The 20,878-nt window shown below is 42.2% G+C and overlaps 2 protein-coding genes across 4 annotated transcripts in view; both read left to right on the top strand.

Moving 5' to 3' along the window:
• Positions 1 to 327: 327 nt before the first annotated feature.
• On the top strand, positions 328 to 12,563 carry plscr3b (phospholipid scramblase 3b). 3 transcript variants are annotated; one of them, XM_042227423.1, is made up of 8 exons: positions 330 to 589; positions 1,186 to 1,275; positions 5,205 to 5,479; positions 6,276 to 6,318; positions 6,508 to 6,728; positions 8,577 to 8,738; positions 9,623 to 9,784; positions 9,878 to 12,563. In XM_042227423.1, exons 2-8 carry the CDS (start codon positions 1,263 to 1,265, stop codon positions 9,935 to 9,937), a joined length of 936 nt encoding a protein of 311 aa, XP_042083357.1. In that variant the 5' UTR covers positions 330 to 589; positions 1,186 to 1,262; the 3' UTR covers positions 9,938 to 12,563. The 3 variants fall into 3 exon arrangements, with proteins under 3 accessions (XP_042083359.1, XP_042083357.1, XP_042083358.1); XM_042227425.1 differs by lacking the exon at positions 1,186 to 1,275 and having other exon boundaries at positions 328 to 589; XM_042227424.1 differs by lacking the exons at positions 330 to 589; positions 1,186 to 1,275 and adding an exon at positions 2,725 to 4,847.
• A 3,411-nt stretch (positions 12,564 to 15,974) lies between these two features.
• LOC102292530 (phospholipid scramblase 2) overlaps positions 15,975 to 20,878 on the top strand; it is a 15,451-nt gene continuing 10,547 nt past the window's right edge. Inside the window, exons 1-3 of the mRNA XM_042227426.1 lie at positions 15,975 to 16,105; positions 16,913 to 17,004; positions 19,011 to 19,285. Coding sequence (XP_042083360.1) covers positions 16,992 to 17,004; positions 19,011 to 19,285 — 288 coding nt within the window. The 5' untranslated portion in view covers positions 15,975 to 16,105; positions 16,913 to 16,991. The remainder of the gene's footprint in view (positions 16,106 to 16,912; positions 17,005 to 19,010; positions 19,286 to 20,878) is intronic.

The following is a 20,878-nucleotide window of genomic DNA, read 5'->3' as shown; positions in this document are numbered from 1 at the left end:
CTGCGTTCACCAGATATCAACACAATTTCGATCCGCTCCTCACGTGTTAACCTCTTCGACATGTCAATGGCTGTGAACAAAGAGAAACTTGTAAATAACTCATGAAATCATTAGGTTACGTTGAAACCAAGCACACCATTGTTTTTCTTGTGACATTATGTACATATATGTACTGTGTATTTACTGTAGTGTCTGGGTTTCCTGAGGAGGAGGAGCCGGAGAAGGTGGCTGTGATTTCTGGCATTTTGGCGCCCCCTGGTGGTCGGAGCTGCCCTAGTGTTTCACAGATCGCTCCGCTCCTTCTCGTCTTCCTCTCGCATCTGCAGCGAGCGATAACAAGTTTAGACGTCCCTGGTGACGCCGGTCTCCTCTTCCCGCCCAGTGCACAAAAGCCCTCATCTCAGTGACCCACCAAAGCCTTAGCCCATGTAAAATCCCGGAAAGGGGGAGGAGACTAGGAAGAAGTGGAGGGAGGCGTACAGCACAGCTGCAGCTAACAGGTTAAAGGAAGAGCACAGCAAGCTTCTGCTTTCCCACCACTTTCTTTCCATTTCTTGTCGCTGGATCTTCAGGGAAAACAGCCACTGAGGTGAGATATTTTTGTGTGAGTGTGTGCTGTTCCTCACCATATTTTAGCTCGAGTGTTTTTTTCTTCTTCTTTCTTTTACTACGACGTAAAGACGAGGAAGGAGATGCTCGCGACCTTTACTTTAATAAGCTGTAGGTGTTTTTCTCTTTAATAAGCTCTCATGGGAACATGAGAGGGAACTTTAATGACGTCTAAAGGGGCAAAAAAAAAAAAAAGCTTAATGCTGACATTTAGTGGCAGTTAGCTGCCAGTCTTGGGCTGACACGGGGCACACCCACTCCTTTTATTTTTATGATTTAGGTCTGAAATACTGTGCATCAGGGACAAAAGGGCCAGGACTTTGAACCCAACATTGTCAGGATTGTTTTGGACCTCTGGTCTGTGTCTGGATATTATCCGTGAAGCTTTGTGTCGGGATGCCACATAAGGCACATTTACACACAACCTCGAGTCGCTCGCCTTGAACGCATGACCGATTGAAGTTAAAAATTCACGTTTGTGTTATTGTCGCTCTCTGCGCACCCTCCTCCACGCCTGCTGGTTTCTATTACACCCACCCCTCCCCTTTTTTTCTCTTCTTCCCTTTATCCTTTCAGTTTCCCATAGAAACCGTGCGATTGCGTCGGGAAGTGTGACCTTATTTTTCTTCCTCCGCCCAGAAAAGCTCTGCACCATGTCTGCTCCTGGTAAGTGCCTAGATTTCACATTTATGCTGACTTTTGTTTTCATTTTTTTCTTTGGACGAAAATATGAAGGCGTAAGAGTGTTTTAAAAACGTGAGCAGTGTGGCGTACTTTAATAGTTTTAACACTTTGCTTCCATTACGTCACGCTTTGTAAAATGCTAGAAGTTTTCTCACACTTGCCCCGTTAGCTTTCCACTAAACCCAACAGCTTGAATAATGAGCACACTGTCCAGCCCACACAGTAGACTCCTGAAGGTGGGGGATGTTTTTTATTTTTTCTTCCCCAAGAAATTCCAGGAATACTTTTTTGAAAACACGTCAGAGTCTTTGGCCCAGCAGACTTCTCTCACTGAGTGGAAAAGGTGAAAGGTGCTATTGTTTGTGTATGCCAGGGCAGTGGATGCACCCACACTTTTTTCTGTTTTTTGTTTAATGTGAAGTAAAGAGAGGGATGTTGAGCAAAGGCAGACCTCTAGCTTCACACCGTCTAACTTCCTTTTTTAACTTTCATTACACACAAATGGCACAAGAGGTTGTTTTCTGTCTTAATTGTAGTCCACAAGGCTTTATTACATTCATCAGCCTTTGCCAGCAGACTCGTGACTAAATGGGCTTTTCCAGTCACCCGGTCTTGTTCGTTGTGGTTGTAACGACTCAAAAGAAAGTAGTGCTCCACTCATGAAAGTAAGTCTTTTTGGAATTTTTTGGCATTCAGACAACAATTCTAATGCCGAGACAGGAGGGGGGGAAACAACACAAAACGTTGTCAGCTTTGTATTCATCCTTACTGCTGAGTGCTAATATCAAGTACAAACTGATTGAAAACATCATTTTATAGTTTACATGTATTCCTCACTGGTGACTGAGCCTGACCTGCACATAGGTGGTAAAGCAGTGAGGGGAGCATAAATAGAGCAGGGACAGAATCTGCATCGGTGATGGCGTCACTTCGCTAGAAGGATCCTCCCGGGATCCAACCAGAGATCTTTTGCTTGTTAGGTGAATATGTAAACCAATACTAGTCATAATATTAAGTAAACATGGGGGGAGAATCCTTCCTCTTTCCCAGGCAGAGTACTAGCTGTCATGTCCACCTCGTTTTTGAGTGTCTTTCTCTGGACAGGGTTTAATTAATAATTTAATGGAGGAATAATTTCAGGAATGCTTTTCTGAGTAGTTTCTCGCTTCTGGTTGTCCATCCCTGCCCCCGCCCAGTGCTTGTAGTGCTGTGGAGACACTCCGAGGGAGGATCTGCTTAGCTGAGCTCATGGTGCATTTTCACCCTTCCATTGGAGTCCATGCTCACTCATAAGAGGAAGTAAAATTTTTCTAGATGAGACTGTGGAAAGATCATCAGGCACTCCTGCAGCTGCCTCCCAATTTTTATTGTCCGTGTGTGTGGTGTGTGTGGGGGGGGGGGGGGGGGACCACAGGCCAGTGACCTTTTAGAAAAGTTAGACTCACATGAGTCTAACTTTTAGACTCATGTGAGTCTAAAAGGTAATTGCACGATGTGAATAAAAACCAGTTTGGCCAGTCTTGAGACCAAAATCCCTTATTGACATGCCATTCCATTTAAATGTGTATAGACCTTTTTGTTTAGTTTTTTTTTTTCCATTACCAGTATACTCACTGCGATTCACATCAAAAAGCACATCTGTAAAGAACATGCAGTGCAGAAAAGCAGCTCAGATATAACATTCAGAGAGAAACCCAACGGGCATGTGGACGCTCTCGTCAGCAAAAACAAGCTGATCTAAATTTGATCTTTCTAAATTCTTTCTTAATTATGTCCTGACTGCTGTTAGAAAACGGCACACATACTTTCACATGACGGTCTGTCAGCAGGTGTGACTCAGGAGGCTTGTCACGTCATTTGTGTTAAGGCAGTGACTTTATGGTTTATGCTTCCTGTGTGGTAAAGTGAGCCATTAAGTAACCAATAATTTCAACTCTCAAGATCAGATTCTAATGTGTTGCTAAGTCTGCTTCACATGCCTCCACACGTCTTTTATTAATATATGGGATGTTAATGTTTATTATTAGTTAAATGTGTAGCTGTCGTGTTAGGGGGAAAAAAAACTAGAGCACCATGCAGTGTTTCAATAATTTTCTCATATTAAAAATGTTAATTTTTACTGCTCTGTTTACTAAATCGCAAAATCAACAAGTTTCTGCAGCTTTAATCTCTTTTGTTCGTAACAGTGGTGAGTTTCACCATTAGGTTTTTATTATCATCGCCATTTATCATCATCATTTGATAATGTCTCTGATTGGTGTAGGAGACACTCACAGGGAGGCAGAAAGCCCGGCTTAATAGAGGAAGTTAATAACTATTATCGTGATATTGGGGTTTCAGGTCAGGCCGGCTTACACACAGTTCTCAGGGCTAAAGGAAACCGTCCTCAGTACAAGTACAAACGACCACCACGATGCATTAGACTTGCACTATTAAAATTTTCTATATTTTCTGCCTCTCCACCACACCAGATTTCTTTTTTTTTTTAATCTTGTCTGTTAAAATCATAGCAGCAGTCCTATGATAGTGAAACTATTAACATTTTTTTAAACCTTTATTCCTGGAAGCAGGATAAGGGAAGGTGGTTAATAAAATTCGGCATTGATTTTCCATTATCTCAGACATCTCACATTTTACATTTTACAGCGGGGCTTAAATGCGGTGTTCTAAATGAGGTCTGTACTATGGAACGAGATATGCGTGCGTGTGTGCACGACTGTAGTAGTGAGGGGAAATGTGTCTTTTTACACACCAAAGACTGATCGGTCAACGTTGTTGTCGTTATGAAGTGAGAATGATCACATTTTTGTATTTTAAACAAGGACATTACAAAACCATTCAACTCAGTTTAGACGTTATTGGCATAACATATGATCATAAGGACAGCTGTGTTCCAGTGGACCTTGCAGTTTTTCTGATAACAGCGTTTTACACATTCATAAAAGTAAGCAATCCCCAGTTAGTCATTGTTATGAATCTTGTGAAAGTGAGTCCCATAGCACACAACAGAGGTGCAACTGGCCCTGTGTAGGGTCTTATGGCCCCTTGTGGCGTTCTCCAGGGCAGCCACAGAGTAGGCTGGCTGCTAGTCTCTTAAGACTAGTGTGCACTTATGGTTCTGTTGATTTAACGCAACAGCTGCTTTAAATAAGATGCAAACACTCTAAGAGAGAAAGTTACATATCCCTGTGCTGACGGCGTCCGCTCTTCCTATCTGAAATCCTCACTTAATGTAAGAATCTTCAGTTCCTGTCCAAAAAATCCCCAAATCTTAGTTTTCACATCACATATTCAGTTTTTCCACCATGGAAACACTGACAATTGGTTTCCAACATATCATGGATCCAGTTTTTCCAGTATAGGTAGGTCATTACTGTTGTGTTGCAATCACCGGCCAATTAGCTCTGCCCTGTCTACTAAAAAAAAAAAAGAAAAAAAAGGGCGGATGATTCACAGCGTGCGCACACACGCACTCACATTCAGCAGAGTAGCTGCTTCTAGCGAGACACTCGGCGGTCACTGCTCTCAGCTTCTGTCTCTGCTCTGACTGGAAGGTAAGAACCTGGAGACGACCAGCCGTGGTCAACACAGCTGGTCTATAATCCTAAACAGCAGCTTCAGGCTTTTGACTCTTATATCATTTTTATGTGTGTATATTTATATTATCATTCATACTCAGAGTTGATGGTGTCTTTTAGTTTTTTTTGTTCCCTATCTTACATATTACGGCTTTATTTATTTTCCTTGTATTCTCTGGTTGTTTTATGGTAAAATTGAGCTCTACTTTCTAAAGTTTGACTGTCATAGTTTGTACAGCAACAACTGAGCTCATGAATTCAAATTCAGTCAAATCAGACTGTCGGTATATCTAAACAGGTTTTGATTGTGTCTATTTTTTTTCCCCCTTCCAGTTTACCCAGGCGCTCCAAACCAGCCACCCTATCCCATGTCTCAACCCGGCGGAGCACCGTATCCAGTTCCTCCTGGATATGGAGATCCCAGTCAAGCCCCTGCACCGGGCTTCAACATGGGCTATTCAGGACAATCTGCGGTCATGTACCAGCCAGCACCCACAGGGCCAGCTCCAGGCCCTGAATACGGTGGCCCACCAGGGGGGATTTCACCAGCTCCTGGAGGTCCAGCAGTCCCCGTTGGTGTCCCACCTGGACTCGAGTACCTCACACAGGTAGGGCAGAGAAAGGTTAAACCAGTGCAGTTTTTTGTTGTTTTGTTTTATATGCTGTCCTGTTCAGCAGCTTTTGGAGTCACAATTATGATCTGAATGCACTTTTGTGCCAAACATATTTTGCTTTTCCAAGATGAGCTCTGAAAATTCACTGTAGGCTCCACTTGTTCACGTCTTTCTTTTATCTATCTAGTCATTCGTTCCTATTAGTGTTATATCAGGCATTACATTGTATGTTTAGTATTACAATATCCAAGCTGACAGGCAGATTAAAAAAAAGAAAAGTCAGTGCAGTCAGGTGATTTTGAGAGCTACGATTGGTTCCAGTGTCTTCTTAAATGTCACAATTTTTTTTTTTTTTTTTTTTTTTTTTTTTTTTGTCACGAACTCTTAAGTAAACTTTCTAACAATGACCGATGACTCATTTAATCCTTCCATTTTACTTGGAATTTGTATGAACTTGAAAAATTGCTGGCCATGTGCGTAACTCGACACAGATCCTGGATCTGTTGCATGCCAAGTAGTAAGAGAAAAGGTCACATGTTTAAGACTGTAGTGGGTAAAAGTAGTGTTTTATAGTTCTGTTGGCTCACCATTGAAATACTTGCAGTTTGCTGCACTTTTTGGTGATCATTAATCTCAACTAGGATTTGTGACACTAAAGTCAGTTTCCTTTTTAAAACAATATGTGAGGTCATACGTGCTTTTAATTGTTTTTAGAAGGAAGAGACTTTCAGATTGCAGGATGTGCCACAGAGTTGCCTTTTTCAGTTTGCTTTCTCTCCTTCGGTTTTAGATTGACCAGATCCTGATCCATCAGAAAGTCGAACTTCTGGAAGGTGAGGCGTGCATCTTGTACAACACAGAATATTTAATCCTTCAGCAGCTCATAAGCAGCTGTGTGTGAGGCTTAAAGCCTTTCAAGATGAAAACGAATGGAAGAAAAATTATATCTGCCCTTGAAATTCCTTACTTATTTTTACTTCATTGCTCACCGTTTTCCCTTCTCTTCTCCCAACCACGCCCAGCATTCATCGGTTTTGAGACAAACAACCAGTATGAAATCAAAAACAGTCTGGGTCAAAAGATCTACAAGGCCAAAGAGAAGAATGACTGCTGCACCAGGAACTGTTGCGGCTCTCTGCGCAGCTTCGACATGAAAATAAAGGACAACATGGACAGGGAGGTTATCCGTCTCATCAGGCCTTTCCGCTGCGTCTCCTGCTGGTGTCCCTGCTGCTTGCAAGAGGTCAGTCCACTCTAATGTTTCTGTGTTTGAGTAGAAGTGACTTGGCTAGTGTTGAAAGAGGTTAATGGAGTCATATTGCATTCATTTACCACACCTAGACCAATATTGTTCCCGGTCAAAAGCATTTTTGGTGTGAAATCTGAGTACTCATCCATCATATCTGGATTATTGTATTTGATCTAGATGTGCTGGTTAATCTTTAGCTATAGCAAATATCTGAAGAGACTGATAGGGAAGAATAAACTCTTTACTTTCTGTTAAGACATACCTAATCACTTTTTTTGATTAAATAAAGATAGATACAAAAGTTAGATCAGATAAAGGCAAATAAATCAAGACATTACAGTTTTATAAGGGGCAATGAATTGTTTTTAATGTAATGTAGAAATTAAAGGAAAAATCTGACGATTTTATGAGAAACGTGAGCTCTGTAGTTTATTTTGTGACACTTACACTTACAACAGCTCGTCTCCTGTTCAGGATTTACTTCTATTCTTCAGGAATGTTTTTAGTGGAGCTGCTATACAAGTCTGATTTATTCGCCTGCCTCTGTTAACCCTGCTGGATTTAAAGTAGTTTTTAGGGTGGGAAGTGGGCTAATTTACTGCTGATTGGTCCAGGTGACCCAAGAAACTGCTCTGAGTTATCAGTGTGCTCTGTCCTGAAACCAACTGCATGCAGATTAATGTTCTCTGCAATTTCCCTCAGAACATCTGGTATCAGATGGTTATTTACCGGTTATTTAACACATCCTCTACAGATGTTATGAATGGGGATGCAATACATAAAGGCTGATACTGTTTGGTACCATGCTGTAAATATGCTTATTAAAGGTCTTGTGGACAGACTCGCTTTGGCTTCTCTTGGAGATGATGTTAAAAGAACTTTGTTTTTAAGCACGAGCTCCCTGTTCTTGTGGCTCAGATCCAAATAACATGTAAAACAGCTACTTATCAACACGTCTCTAACACATTTACAGCTTAAATTTAAATCACAAGGTTCTGGCATGGCCGGGCTAGAGTCAGTATCAGCAGGAAAAGCCACGTCCATTATGTCGTCCTTCACATTTCAAAAGCTGTCCAGAGGGTCAGATCTGTGACTTTTTGCCAGGACAATTCTGGCCCCCAAGACATTTGAATTCACCATAGTCTAGTGCATGTTATAGTGCATGTAACAGACATTTGATACTGCTACTTACAGCCAGACTGGAAGAAAACCTTAGTCCTGTGTTTAAAGTAATAAATAATTGTTAGTCTTTTCTCATGTAAAATACAGAGGCCTATCAGTTCTTCGTTCTTCATAACAACCTGCAGCCTCACAGTGCCAGTGGCTCATACCTTTGCCTTTCCTCTCTTTGTCTTGAGTTACTGTTGCCGAGTGGTTGCTGCTGACCGGTGTTTCAGTGCCTTTGTGTGCCACTCTGCTCAGGCAGGGTTTTGTTAAGACCATGAATGGCCCTTTTGTCTGTCCAAACTATCTCCTAGACTCCCTGATCCTTTGCCATCCGTCCACTGAGACCTTTTTCTCTTTGCCCTTGTGTAATCACATCGTTAGCGGTCTGTCTACAGAACGTTCCCAATGGTACAAATCTAAGAAGATGTCCAATCATACTGCAGCTCTCGGTTTAGTGCCCAGACAGGAACCATGTGAGATGCATTCCCTTTGTTTACATGGTTTAACAATCAAGCAGTCAGCCTCACTTATCATTCCTGCTGTCCAGCGTGACACCGCGTGACGTTTTATTTATAGCTGTCAGTGTCCAGGAAAGAGAGCAAACCAAGCTCTGTGAAATAGCTTTCTAATTTTGTGCAGAGCTACTATGTGTCTAACTAACTATGTGACCAACAGATGGAGGTCCAGGCTCCACCGGGGACCACCATAGGGTACGTCAAACAGGACTGGCACCCTTTCCTGCCAAAGTTTTCCATCCAGGGAGCAAACAAGGAGACACTCATGAGACTGGAGGGGCCCTGCTTTGCCTGCAACTGCTGTGGAGATGTCAACTTTGAGGTGAGCTCAGAGGGTCGTTGTTTGTGGGCGAAACCGAACTCTGAGTAAATTTCATCCATCAGCCAACAGTGATTTGTTACAGATCCACTCAGATAATCTAAACAGGACTGGTAACAGTCACAGAAATGTTGATGATGATTTTAATTAAGTCAAAGGAATAGTTGATAGTTTTGGAAAACACTTTCTATTCACTTTATTGTAGAGTTTAGTGAAAAGGTTGATACGACTCTTATCTGTCCATAAAATATGAGGGTACACCTCGAAGTCAGGCTACTATCCAGCCTGTGCAATGAAAAAATTAAATCTTCCTATTAGTCTCACTTCCTGGTTTCCCACATGACTTCCTGCACACATTACTTGAGAATTGACATGATACAACTACTGGCTGCAAGTAGTTGTGATTAGACGCAGGGGAAATGCAATTGTAGGCAGGCTAAAGCAGCTTAAATGGCAGATCAGCTGACCTGATCTGCTAGGATTGCAGCAGAGCCTGCTTTTTGTCATCTGTTTGCACAAAGGTTGTGCTTGAGATTTTCTTTATTACGTAATCTTCTTGTGTCTTGGTGAGCTTGCTTGTCAGTATTTTCTCCCACTCGTCTAGTTACTTTTCCAACGCTAAAGAGCATTCATGGAAACACATTTTTCCCATTAGTTTGACACCAAGTGAATGATCCTTAGTGCTGCTGGTGGTCAGATTGTGTTACCTTTCATAAGGACCAAAAAAGCTGTTTTATCTCCTGATAAGTGCATGTTAAGCTTTTATTTCTCAGCAAGAAGGCAAGAAAATTTTAAACAGCAGCAAGGCTGATGTCGTTTCTATTGTTTAAAGAAAGCGTGTGCGACAACTTGTGACGAACGCTGGTATTGTTATTTTTTTTTTGCAGCTGAAGGGGAAAGATGGTGGCACACCCATTGGTCGCATCAGCAAGCAGTGGAGCGGCCTTTTGAAGGAAGTCTTCACTGACACAGATAATTTTGGCATCCAGTTCCCGCTGGACTTGGACGTGAAGATGAAAGCTGTGCTAATGGGCGCCTGCTTCCTCATCGTAAGTCCCCAATCTAGAAGAACATAGTTGATTTTGAAATATGTGGTGTGTTGTTGAATAAAATAATTCATTACTTTTAACGTTGCTTTGCAGGATTTCATGTTCTTTGAGAAAGTCGGAGAGGCCAACCAGCGCAGCAGTGTGTTTTCATAACAGAGGAAAGAGGAACGGTGGGGGGGGGGCGGCCTATGATGAAGGTGTTTTCCTGTTATGTAACATTTGTAATTGTTTTGTTCATTTGTTACCAGTCCCATAATCCATTTATATACACATACAACTCATTGTGAGTGAATAAACTCTTGATTAGATTTAAAACTCTGAATCTCTCCAAAGTCAAAGACTGAAATTTTCAGTGTTTCTGTACAGTCTGTAGATGTTTCACCTCTTTTTAAGCACATCACTGTATTCATAGCAAGCAATTTACACTACCAAATTTAAACTTGGAAACAGGTGTGGACACGCATCCTTTTGAATGTGTTTTGCTGCACTTGTGTTCACATTTCATTTCTTTCTTCTTTTCTGTCACCATCAGTTTGTCTTTTATTGTTAGTAATTTTATGTGCTTGCTCGAGCTTTATAAAGATATAACAGTATATCTAGTAGAAGTACAATACTGTTTTGTAGAAGATGTATTCATTGCTTTGCCTTCATTTATCCAGTTAAATGGTGGCAGAGTCGATCTGTCAGTCCATTGCTTTGGTATGATGATCATCATAATCTGTGTACAGATATTTTTTTTAATTTAAAAGTTGGCTTTTGTTTATTACTTTGGTGTATGCTCTACCAAACCTATTACATTCCTTTGAGCCTCCACTGTAGGCTGTATTTAGTGTTAATCAGCAAGTGTTGGCATGCAAAACACACTAAGATATGATGCTTGACATGGTAAGCCTCAAACCTGCCTTGGCTTCATTATATCAATGTCACTGTAATATCTTAGCACAGGGGTGTCAAACTCAAATACACAGTGGGCCAAAATTCAAAACTGGAACAAAGTCGCGGGCTAACATTAATATTTACTGGAAAAAAAAAATTCCTCCAGATATAAGAATGAATCTTTTCTTATGGACTCAAATAAGTTCTGCTGGAAAACTGAATATGGAACAAGCAAAGCTCAATACTAAACAATATATATATTAGCTGTATAATACCAGTAGGCCAGCTCTGATAGTAATTTGGTATGGCTTCGCGGGCCAAATGTAATTAGGCTGCCAAATTTGGCCCGCGGGCCAGAGTTTGACACCTATGTCTTAGCATAAGCATTTGGCGCTAACCACTTGTGGACCAGAGTTCCACTACACAGAGCCACTAGCACAGCTTTTAATCTTTTTGTCACTTATCAGAAGCCATATAGAAAACCTCGACATTAGCCACGGGAATCCCGCTCTGGTTGTTTAGCTCAGGGTGGCATCATGTGCAAATGTTAGCGTGTAAATACACTGAAGTATAATTGCAGATATGCTAATCATTAAACCTGCTTGACATTATTTTATCATCCATGTAAATAGTTTATCTTTAAGCTCAGTTTGGGCTAAATGCTAACTACAGCCAGGAGGTGCATCACCCTAAGTCTTTTTGTCATTAACTAAAGCTTATGGGAAACATTTAGCCACAGTAAACTGGCCGTTTAGCATTTAGCCCACATAAGGAAGTGACATCGTACTAGCATGTAGACATGCTAACTTAGATGGTTGAAATGGCAAGCATCTTAACTACTAAACAACCTGTTGTTAACATGTGCCACTGTTGAGGTTTTAGCATTTAGCCCAAAGCTTTACTGTGCCTACGTACAGATAGTACCTGCCTTGTCCTAATTGTGCAGTTAGTTGACTGCCTTACAAAAAAGTCTGAACTAGTTAGCCGCTGTCACTTGTTTAGGGATGTGTTGCCTTTATTGGTGTGAAGTTGTGAATCACACATTTTTACCAAAGTGCACTCTTTCTATTCAGCAACATGTCTTCAGCCATGGTGCATGATGCAAAGCTGTTGCACAGGCTTTACTCTAAATGATCCTGTGCTCCCTTTATGGAGTTTGGTGGTTGCCGGTGACACCTCACCATCCAGTTTCCTTCACATACCACTGTGTTTGAACATGTGCCTGCGTAATGACATAGGGGAGAGAGAAAATGCAGGCTGAGGGAAAAATTTAAAAGCAGATGTTGAGGTTAGTGAGCATTGATCTGGCCTTAGAATGGTTGGAAAACCCCACAGGCAAAGCTTGCATGAAACACTGTAGTTTCTAAGTCCCTGGAAAGAGTTGGTGCAGTTATGACTGCTGGTACAGAGAAATAGAGAGGAGACCAGAATCTTAACTGAATCAATTGACTTATTTTTTTTCGTTTTGTTTTTTTTAATTTGGTTGCTTTGCTCTACAGTGTTTGATAGATGAGAGGTTAATGTTGCACTTCTGTGTTTAATAATCACTCTTGTTCTGGGCACGCCTCCAGCGTGAGACCTGGTTGCCACAAGTGCTTTCAAATCCAGCTAGCTGTTTGCCATCACCAACTAAATGTATTGTATGTGCATGCATAGATATATGTATATGCTGAGTGGCCAGTACTAACCAAAGCATGTACAGTTGATTTAAGTTGCGCACTCACAGTTTACTGTTCCTCTGGAGGCTTTTTTTTTTTTCTATCATATATGTGCGGCTGGGAGGGGCTGCAACATGTTTCCTGTGTTTTTTATCAAAAATGTTTTGTAACACTTTTCTTGTGATTGGACATTTTTACATATGCAAGCAACGATGTATTTCTCAAATAAACAAATGCAACGATAAGCCTTTATTAAAAGCACAATCGTCTCTTGTTTTTCTGCCCACGTGATGCTGCAGGAAAATCTGGGGAAGGTGCTCTGTCGGCCTAAATGTGGACCATCTGGTTGCACTTGGAGAAAATGAGCTTTGGTTTAGTAGGGGAAATCTAGTCCCTCCTGCTCCGCCTCAAAACGAGCTCCATTCAAATTGTGCTTTTAGCCAATTTTATTTTTTTAAACTGTTGAATGGCATCCTCACTTCAGTCTGAACTTTCTGTACTATTTGCCTATTAACAGAAAGTTATTTATATCCATGCCGTTGTTCAGAAGCATGAGTGAAAGACGACAGCAGTGCTACTGGGTTAGATACAAAATCTGAGTGCTCCATCTCCTGGGAGCATGTGAGATGTTCATGTATAGTATTTCAGAACATGTCTGCACATGTCCACCCATCCCTCAAGAACACTGAGGCATGGCTTTGGAGTTTGTTTTCATACATGATCACCTAATATTTTACCTGCTATTGCTGTGCAAATATTTAAACCAGTTGTAGCGTGTCGGTGTACACAGGGTCAATCTTAGCAGGCAGTAGGACAAAGGTAAGAGCCTCTCTTAGAGAACTAAAGAGCCACAGAGCTGAGATCCTGTGAGGCCACCAGAGATCAGTTTTATTTAACAAAGTTTCTACTACAATATGTACAAATGTATTAAAACAGAAAACCTGTGTGCAAAAGACGTGCTATATAACACCACATCATGTCATCTTTCTTCTAAGCTGTTTCAAGAATATTAGTCAGTTTTGTCTTCGCCCACCTTCAGTATATGTAAACATTATTACTTTTTTTTTAATGCCTTTTTATATAGAGCATATATTGTTTTGATTTTCCTTGATGACCATTTATATTTTACATGTATAAAATAGATTCCTATGGCTTATATTTTATCATTAGCTTCAAAAAACAGATGTAGGCAAGTGGGATTTTTTTTCTTTATTTGATGGTCTGACCTTTAGTTGCTGTTCAGCTCGCACTGGGTTCCAGTCATTTCATTGAAGTGCTTTATGAACCTCGTCCGTGGTCACGCCATGTACCGCCTCCATAACCTGAACAGAGAAATGAGAACAGCAGACAGTGAGCAGGAATACTGGAATTACTACCAAGCAGACAAGCTGTCGTTTACATCAGTGTAAATATGGCCGCAATTTGTTCTTCTGTCTTTTATAGTGTTCAGTACATGTACAGGACAGAAGATGGATTTAGGCAGGGTGACATCATCTGTTGGTTTACGCTGTCACCATCTTGGTTGCTAAAAAGCTGATGTTGTGAGAAAGGCAGGTTGCAAAACCATTGCTCAATGGCAATGTGGGTAACCTGTGATTGGAAAAAATTAGCCAATGAACGTGTGGCTTTATACCACAGATAATTCTCTGTTTTGAAATAGAATTTGACCAAGGCACCATTTTTATTCAATATGACTCTCAAATGACTTACTATGACTTACTGAGCCTATAAACTCAGGAGCAAAGTGTTTGCTCACAGGAAGCTGTGTCCCCATACCCTTCTATATGACTGGAACTCGTTTTGCAACCACAGCTACCATCTGTTGGCCTTCAGATAGAATGTAGATTTGAGACACTTCCACATTGCCTTCATTTTTTCCAAAGCGGAAGCTATGCCCATGTTTTATACTGTGTATGGTTCAGTAATAGCCAGAAAAGGGTTTCTGCACAACACATGATGTTACAGTGATGTTGACCTTTGATTTTTTTGGTCATAAAATGTTTTCTTTTTATAACATAAGACATTTTTCAAGTGAGCACTTGTTTCCCTACAGGTGTTTCACAAAAACTGCATGAACAGGAGGTCTGACCTTCACTTTGGATCTAAATAATTTCAGTTTTATCACCATAAAGGCATAAAATCATGTTGATCAGTAGGAATCTCATCACTTGCCTGTGCAATGAGACCCCCTCTTGTGTTCCCGTTCTCTTATTCGCTCCTGATCTCTCTCCTGCTGTCAGAGTACTCATCCAGCTGGATGGCACCTGCTCCACTCCACAGTATTGAGGCACCACGCTCTACCCCCGACAACCTGCTGAGGCTGGGGTTGTGTCTGGTTTAGATTAGAGATGGACCGATCCTAAATTACTGGATTGGATATCGGAGAAAAATAAAAAAAATGTAATCCGATCCATTAAATATCAAAAAAGCACCTCACAAAACTTGCGACACGGCTTAACTCTGCTCATAACCGTAGCACGTAGGAGCAGTGTGCTCAGGTGATAGAGCAGCTGTGTGTATTTGTAGCCTCGCTACCAAACCTGCATTTCATCTCTGAGGAAGTTATCCCAGAGAGAAGTAAAGCAAGTGTGTAAGTTCATCTCTGAATGTTTGTAAAGCATTCCCATGTTAAGCTTAACAACCGATATATGGAGCGACTGCCTCTTCTCTCTCCCTCCCTCTCCTGCTGCTACTTCAATCATGAAACTGCTTAATGATCAGTTTCATTTCTGTCCGTCTCTCTTCTTTGTTTTTGGCTCACTTTGCACCAGAAAGAGGAAACCAGCGGCTGAACAACAGCAGCACGTTTAAGCTTGATAAGCTGTTGTTAGAATTTATTTAATATTACTTTCTACACCAGGATCTTTTTCTACGTAGCTGACAGCTGGTAACTGTGCAGGGGCGGATCTAGCAAAATGTCTGCCATCTATAATCCAGTTTTGAGATCCCTTCCCAGACGCCTTAACGCCCACTCACATCCTGGGCCATCTGATCTCAGGAATTCGCATGATAAGGTGGGGCCAGGTTTCACAATGAACTCACCCGAAACTGTGTTTCTTTTTAGATACCATTTGTTACTTTTCAAATATTTATTAAGTTATGCAGGCTTCTTTGCACAACAAGGCTAAATAATTATATAAACTTTTCTCAATCTAAATATTGTACTTTGGTAGAATTAAAAAAATAAGTGTAGTGCAGGTCTATGATGATTTTTAGTGCTACTATCATCTAGTTCTGATTCTTGTTCTGTCTTGGTTAAGTCCTCAGTAGTCCTGATTTTGAACTGTTGTAGTCCTGTTTTAATTCCGGATCAGTTCTGGGTCTGGTTGAATTGGGGTTTAGTCCTCGTGTCTTGATACAGGCCCGACTTTGTTCTGCCTTGCTGCTTAATTAAAAAAGTAGTTTAAGGTGTCCTGCATATGTATATAGAATAGCATCTGGCTGCAGTTTAAAGACTTTTTTTGTCTCGGTCTCGTCTCAACTTGCTCTTGTCTTGGTCTTGTCTTGGTCTCGGATTAGGCGGTCTTGACTACAAGTCTACTCTGGTGACGCCAGTCTCCTCTTCCCGCCCAGTGCACTAAAACACTCATGTTCACAGCTCAATGATCCACCAAAACCTTAACTTTAAAATCCTGGAAAGGGGGAGGAGACTAGAGAGAAGTGAGAGGATGAGAGGCGTACAGCACAGGTTGGAGAAAGTGGGCAGGAACCCTCTGCTTTCCCCCCACTTAAGTTTCGTTTCTTGTCGTTGGCACTTCAAGGCACTTCAAGGGAAACAGCCAGAGAGGTGAGATATTTTTGTGTGAGTGTGTGTGCTGTTCATTACCTTATTTTTCTTATTCTAAGGAGCTTGGAAAGAAAGCATCTGGACTTCTTTAAGTTTCTTGAAGACATTTCTTCTATCACCTGAGAAGCTTCTTGGGCTCTAAGAGCAAATGGTGGAGAGTCCCAGATTTGCTCTTAGAACTGAAGAAGCTTCTCAGATGGTTGGAGAAACGTCTTCAAGAAACTTAAAGATGTCCAGACGTGTTTCTGTCCAAGCTCCTTTGACTACGATGACCTGGATGACTGAGAACCTTCACAGACATATTTTTTTCTTATTCTTTCTTTTACTACGACATAAAGAGTGTTCACGAGGCAGGAGATGCTCGTGGGCTTTAAGAAGCTGTAGGTGTTTTTCTTTTTAATGAGCTCTAATGGGAACCTGAGTGTACTTTAATGGCATATAAATGGGGAAAAAAAGGGCTCCATTAGCTGCAAGTCCTGCGCTGACACGGGGCACGCCCAATCCTTTGATTTTCATAATGTAGGTCTCCATCAGGGACAAAAGGGCCACAAGTTGGAACCCAACTTTGTCAGGATTGTTTTGCACCTCTGGGTTGTCTCTGAATATTATCCGTGAAGCTTTGTGTCAGGATCCCAGACAGGGCACATTTACACACAACTTCGAGTCGCTCGCCTTGAGGGCATAACCGATTAAGGTTAAACATTCATGTTTGTGCAACTGTCGCTCTCTGTGTACCCTCCTCCTGCTGGTTTCTATCTCACCCACCCCTCCCCCTTTTTTCTCTTCTTCTTCCCTTTATCCTTTCAGTTTTCCATAGAATTTCCATAGGATTGCGTCGGGAAGTGTGACCTTATTTTTCTTCCTCCACCCAGAAAAGCTCTGCACCATGTCTGCTCCTGGTAAGTGACTGTATTTCACATTTGTGCTGACTGTTTTCCTTTCTTCATTGGGAGAAAATATGAAGATGTAAGAGTGTTTTAAAAATGTGAGAAAAAAATCCGGTCCACCCCCCCAAAAGAAAAACTACTCACTTATTATCACTGTCACGGTCAGCAATGGCAGACCGTGGAGTTGAGGAAAGTGGGACCCAAACGCTGGACTCTTATAGTGAAGGACAGTGGATTTATTTATAGTGAGTGGAAGAACAACAACTATGTACAGATCCAGCACTGTGGCTCCAGTGGCGATTCCTCTGTGAATCCCACACAGTGCACGTGTCCATAAACAGTGAAAAAGGTGACAACTACAAAACCCGATTCTGCTCCGTGATTTCCCCTCGAGATGACGCTCTTCACTCCCGACTCCTGGTGACACAAAACCACACACAGCTCAGCAGGAAACCCACAGTAGCGATGTCGTTCACACAAACACCCATCAACAGAGGTACTTTACAGGGCTAACATAGTATAATCCCGCACTGACTGGAGCCCCGCCACCTTCCTAAGCAGGACATCAGCTGCGGCTGGTGAAGGCTAACGAGCAGAAGGTGCAACAGCCTCCAGTGCGGGAACACCTCCGGGTCACAGTCCCCTCAGCGACCCAAAAAATCCGGGAGCGCGTATTATCACACACACAGGAAGGAGGAAAAAAGGAAAGAAAACCACCAAAACACAACATACGGAATAATAAACATATCCAAAAAAATACATGAGCCCTGGGTCCTTAGACTGCTGTTCACCCCAAGTCCAGCACCCTGAGGCTGTACGCTAAGCGGAAGAAAGGAGGCCAGGGACTAGTGAGTGTCAGCACCACAGTCCAGGATGAGGCAGTGAACATCCGTGAATACATCAGGAAGATGGCCCCAACCGACCACGTGCTCAGTGAATACCTCAGGCAGCAGAAATCCGAGGAAGAGGAGGCACCATCATGGAAGGACAGGCCCCTGCACGGTATGTACCACCGGCAGATAGAGGAGGTGGCTGATATCCAGAAATCCTACCAGTGGCTGGACAAAGCTGGACTGAAAGACAGCACAGAGGCACTAATCATGGCAGCACAAGAACAAGCTCTGAGTACAAGATCCATAGAGGCTGGGGTCTATCACACCAGGCAAGACCCCAGGTGCAGGCTGTGTAAAGATGCCCCTGAGACAATCCAGCACATAACAGCAGGGTGCACGATGCTAGCTGGCAGGGCATACATGGTATGCCATAACCAAGTGGCCGGCATAGTATACAGAAACATCTGTGCCGACTATGGCCTGGAAGTCGCGAGGTCAAAATGGGAAATGCCAACTATGGTGGTGGAGAAGGACCGAGCTAATCTGTGGGACTTCCAGATACAGACGGACAAAATGGTGGTGGCTAACCAACCGGACATAGTGGTGGTAGATAAACAGAAGAAGACGGCCATAGTGATCGATGTAGCAGGTCCGAATGACAGCAATATCAGGAAGAAGGAACACAAGAAACTTGAGAAATACCAAGGGCTCAAAGAAGAGCTGGAGAAGATGTGGAGGATGAAGGTAACAGTGATCCCAGTGGTAACTAGCTAAGCAAGTGGCTCCAGCAAATCCAGGAAAAACATCAGAGATCTCTGTCCAGAAGAGTGCTAGGAACAGCTAAGATACTTCGCAGGACCCTCAAGTTCCCAGGCCTCTGATAGAGGACCCGAGCTTGAAGGATAGAGAGGGGAATTTATATATATATATGTAGCGTAGTTTTTATGTGTTTATATTTATATTGTCATTCATACTCAGAGTTGATGGATTGTTTTAGTTTTTTGTGATCTCTTACATTTTATGGCTTTTCCCCCTTGTATTTCTTATTTGTGCTAAATATTGGTAAATATTGAGCTCTACTTTCTCAAGTTTGACTGTCATAGTTTGTATGGCGACAACCGAGCTCATATATTCAAATTCAGTCAAATCAGACTGTCAGTATATCTGATCAGATTTCTCCTCCAGTTTACCCAGGTGCTCCAAACCAGTCATCCTACCCCATGTCTCAGCCTGGTGGAGGTACATGTCCAGTTTCTCCTGGATATGGACACCCCAGTCATGGCCATCCACCGGGCTTCAACATGGGCTATAAAAAACAGCCTGCGGTCATGTACCAGCCAGTACCCACAGGGCCAGCTCCAGGCCCTGAATACGGTGGCCCATCAGGGGGGATTTCACCAGCTCCTGGAGGTCCAGCAGTCCCCGTTGGTGTCCCACCTGGACTTGAGTACCTCACACAGGTAGGGCAGAGAAAGGTTAAACCAGTGCAGTTTTTTGTTGTTTTGTTTTATATGCTGTCCTGTTCAGCAGCTTTTGGAGTCACAATTATGATCTGAATGCACTTTTGTGCCAAACATATTTTGCTTTTCCAAGATGAGCTCTGAAAATTCACTGTAGGCTCCACTTGTTCACGTCTTTCTTTCATCTATCTAGTTATTTCTTTCTACTAGTGTTAAATCAGTCATTGGATAGTAGAGACCTTCCCAAACTGTGGGGCCCATCCCCGGGGGGGCACAAACAAAACGCTTGGACACTGCTAGCACGGGCGCCTACAGAAACGCAAAGCAGGAGATGAAGCATAGCTGAATATGTTTCCAAACCAACTTCATTCTAAGCCTAGGACTAGAAAATATGGTGAAGCATGTCTGCCCTTTGGTTTCACCTGCACAAGTGCTGAGGTAGGTCTCCCCTGCAGAATAGGTCTCCCTTTGTTGGGAGCAGCGTTGGGCTGTTTAAATCACGGACAAACAGTATCCCACATTTGTGATTTTTAGTTCACAAACACTTGTTGTAATGACTAACTACTCCTGACATTTTGGAGATGTTAGCTCTGTATACAGTAAAGTTACAGCGGGATACAAATAATATCAGGCTGATCCTGCCACGATTTGTTCCCCCTGTTCAAATCACGGACAAACAGGATCCCACAGCTGTTTATGTTTTTGAACCCATTTTGCACAGAGAGGCATTTTTTGAAAAATGTATTGATAGCAATGTTGAATATTATTATACAGGGAAAAAAAACAACTACACGTAAAATAATCACATCTGCCTTTGTAAATGGAGGGACTGTAACTGCGTGTGTGTATGTAAGCGTGTAAAACCTGCAGATAGTCAGATTAACAGTATTTTGTCTCTATCTGCCATTCTGCAATTCTCATGTAAACAATAACGTGGCGCACAGCGTGACGTGAAAAAAGGCACATACCTTTGACGTTGCGTGACGAACTCTGTATTCCTCGTCCACACGTAAACACAAAAAAGGAGTTTTGAAAAATCTCAGTTTTCGGTGATTCGAAACGCCGTTTACGTTTGGACGAAACAGCTGCGTTTTCAAAAATACCCGTGTAGGTGTGGACGTAGCGTAAAAGAGTTAGTAGTTTATTTTCTTACTACCTGTAATTTATTGCAGATTACTTGTATTTGCTTAATTGTTTACTAAATGTTTGAGGTGTGAAATAAACCGCAATGGAGCAAAATATGGGTGTGTGTGGTTGGAGGATGTGTGGGTGCGTGTGCGTGTTCGCGGGGGCGCGAACAACACGAAAAATGTTCGGGGAGGCGCGAACATCTTTCTTGTAAAACAAAGGGGGGCCCGGCAAAAAAAGTTTGGGAACCACTGGCAGAATAAAAAATAAAAAGTCGTTGCAATCAGGTGATTGTGAGTGCTATATATATATATATATATATAAAAACACCCAGCACGCCCCTGCGGGCGGTTTATCCTTCAAGCTCGGGTCCTCTACCAGAGGCCTGGGAGCTTGAGGGTCCTGCGCAGTATCTTAGCTGTTCCCAGGACTGCGCTCTTCTGGACAGAGATCTCCGATGTTATT

Source organism: Haplochromis burtoni, unplaced genomic scaffold (assembly GCF_018398535.1).
Source record: "Haplochromis burtoni strain Fernald_Lab_line unplaced genomic scaffold, NCSU_Asbu1 Contig_260, whole genome shotgun sequence".
In the NCBI taxonomy this organism is placed as follows: domain Eukaryota; kingdom Metazoa; phylum Chordata; class Actinopteri; order Cichliformes; family Cichlidae; genus Haplochromis; species Haplochromis burtoni.
This window is presented reverse-complemented; position numbering and strand designations above follow the sequence as displayed.

Excerpts from the sequence above, each read along its gene's own strand:
- plscr3b (XM_042227423.1), top strand. Across the intron at positions 6,319-6,507 it reads GAAAGTCGAACTTCTGGAAG|CATTCATCGGTTTTGAGACA; the intron begins GTGAGGCGTGCA and ends AACCACGCCCAG. Across the intron at positions 8,739-9,622 it reads GTGGAGATGTCAACTTTGAG|CTGAAGGGGAAAGATGGTGG; the intron begins GTGAGCTCAGAG and ends TTTTTTTTGCAG.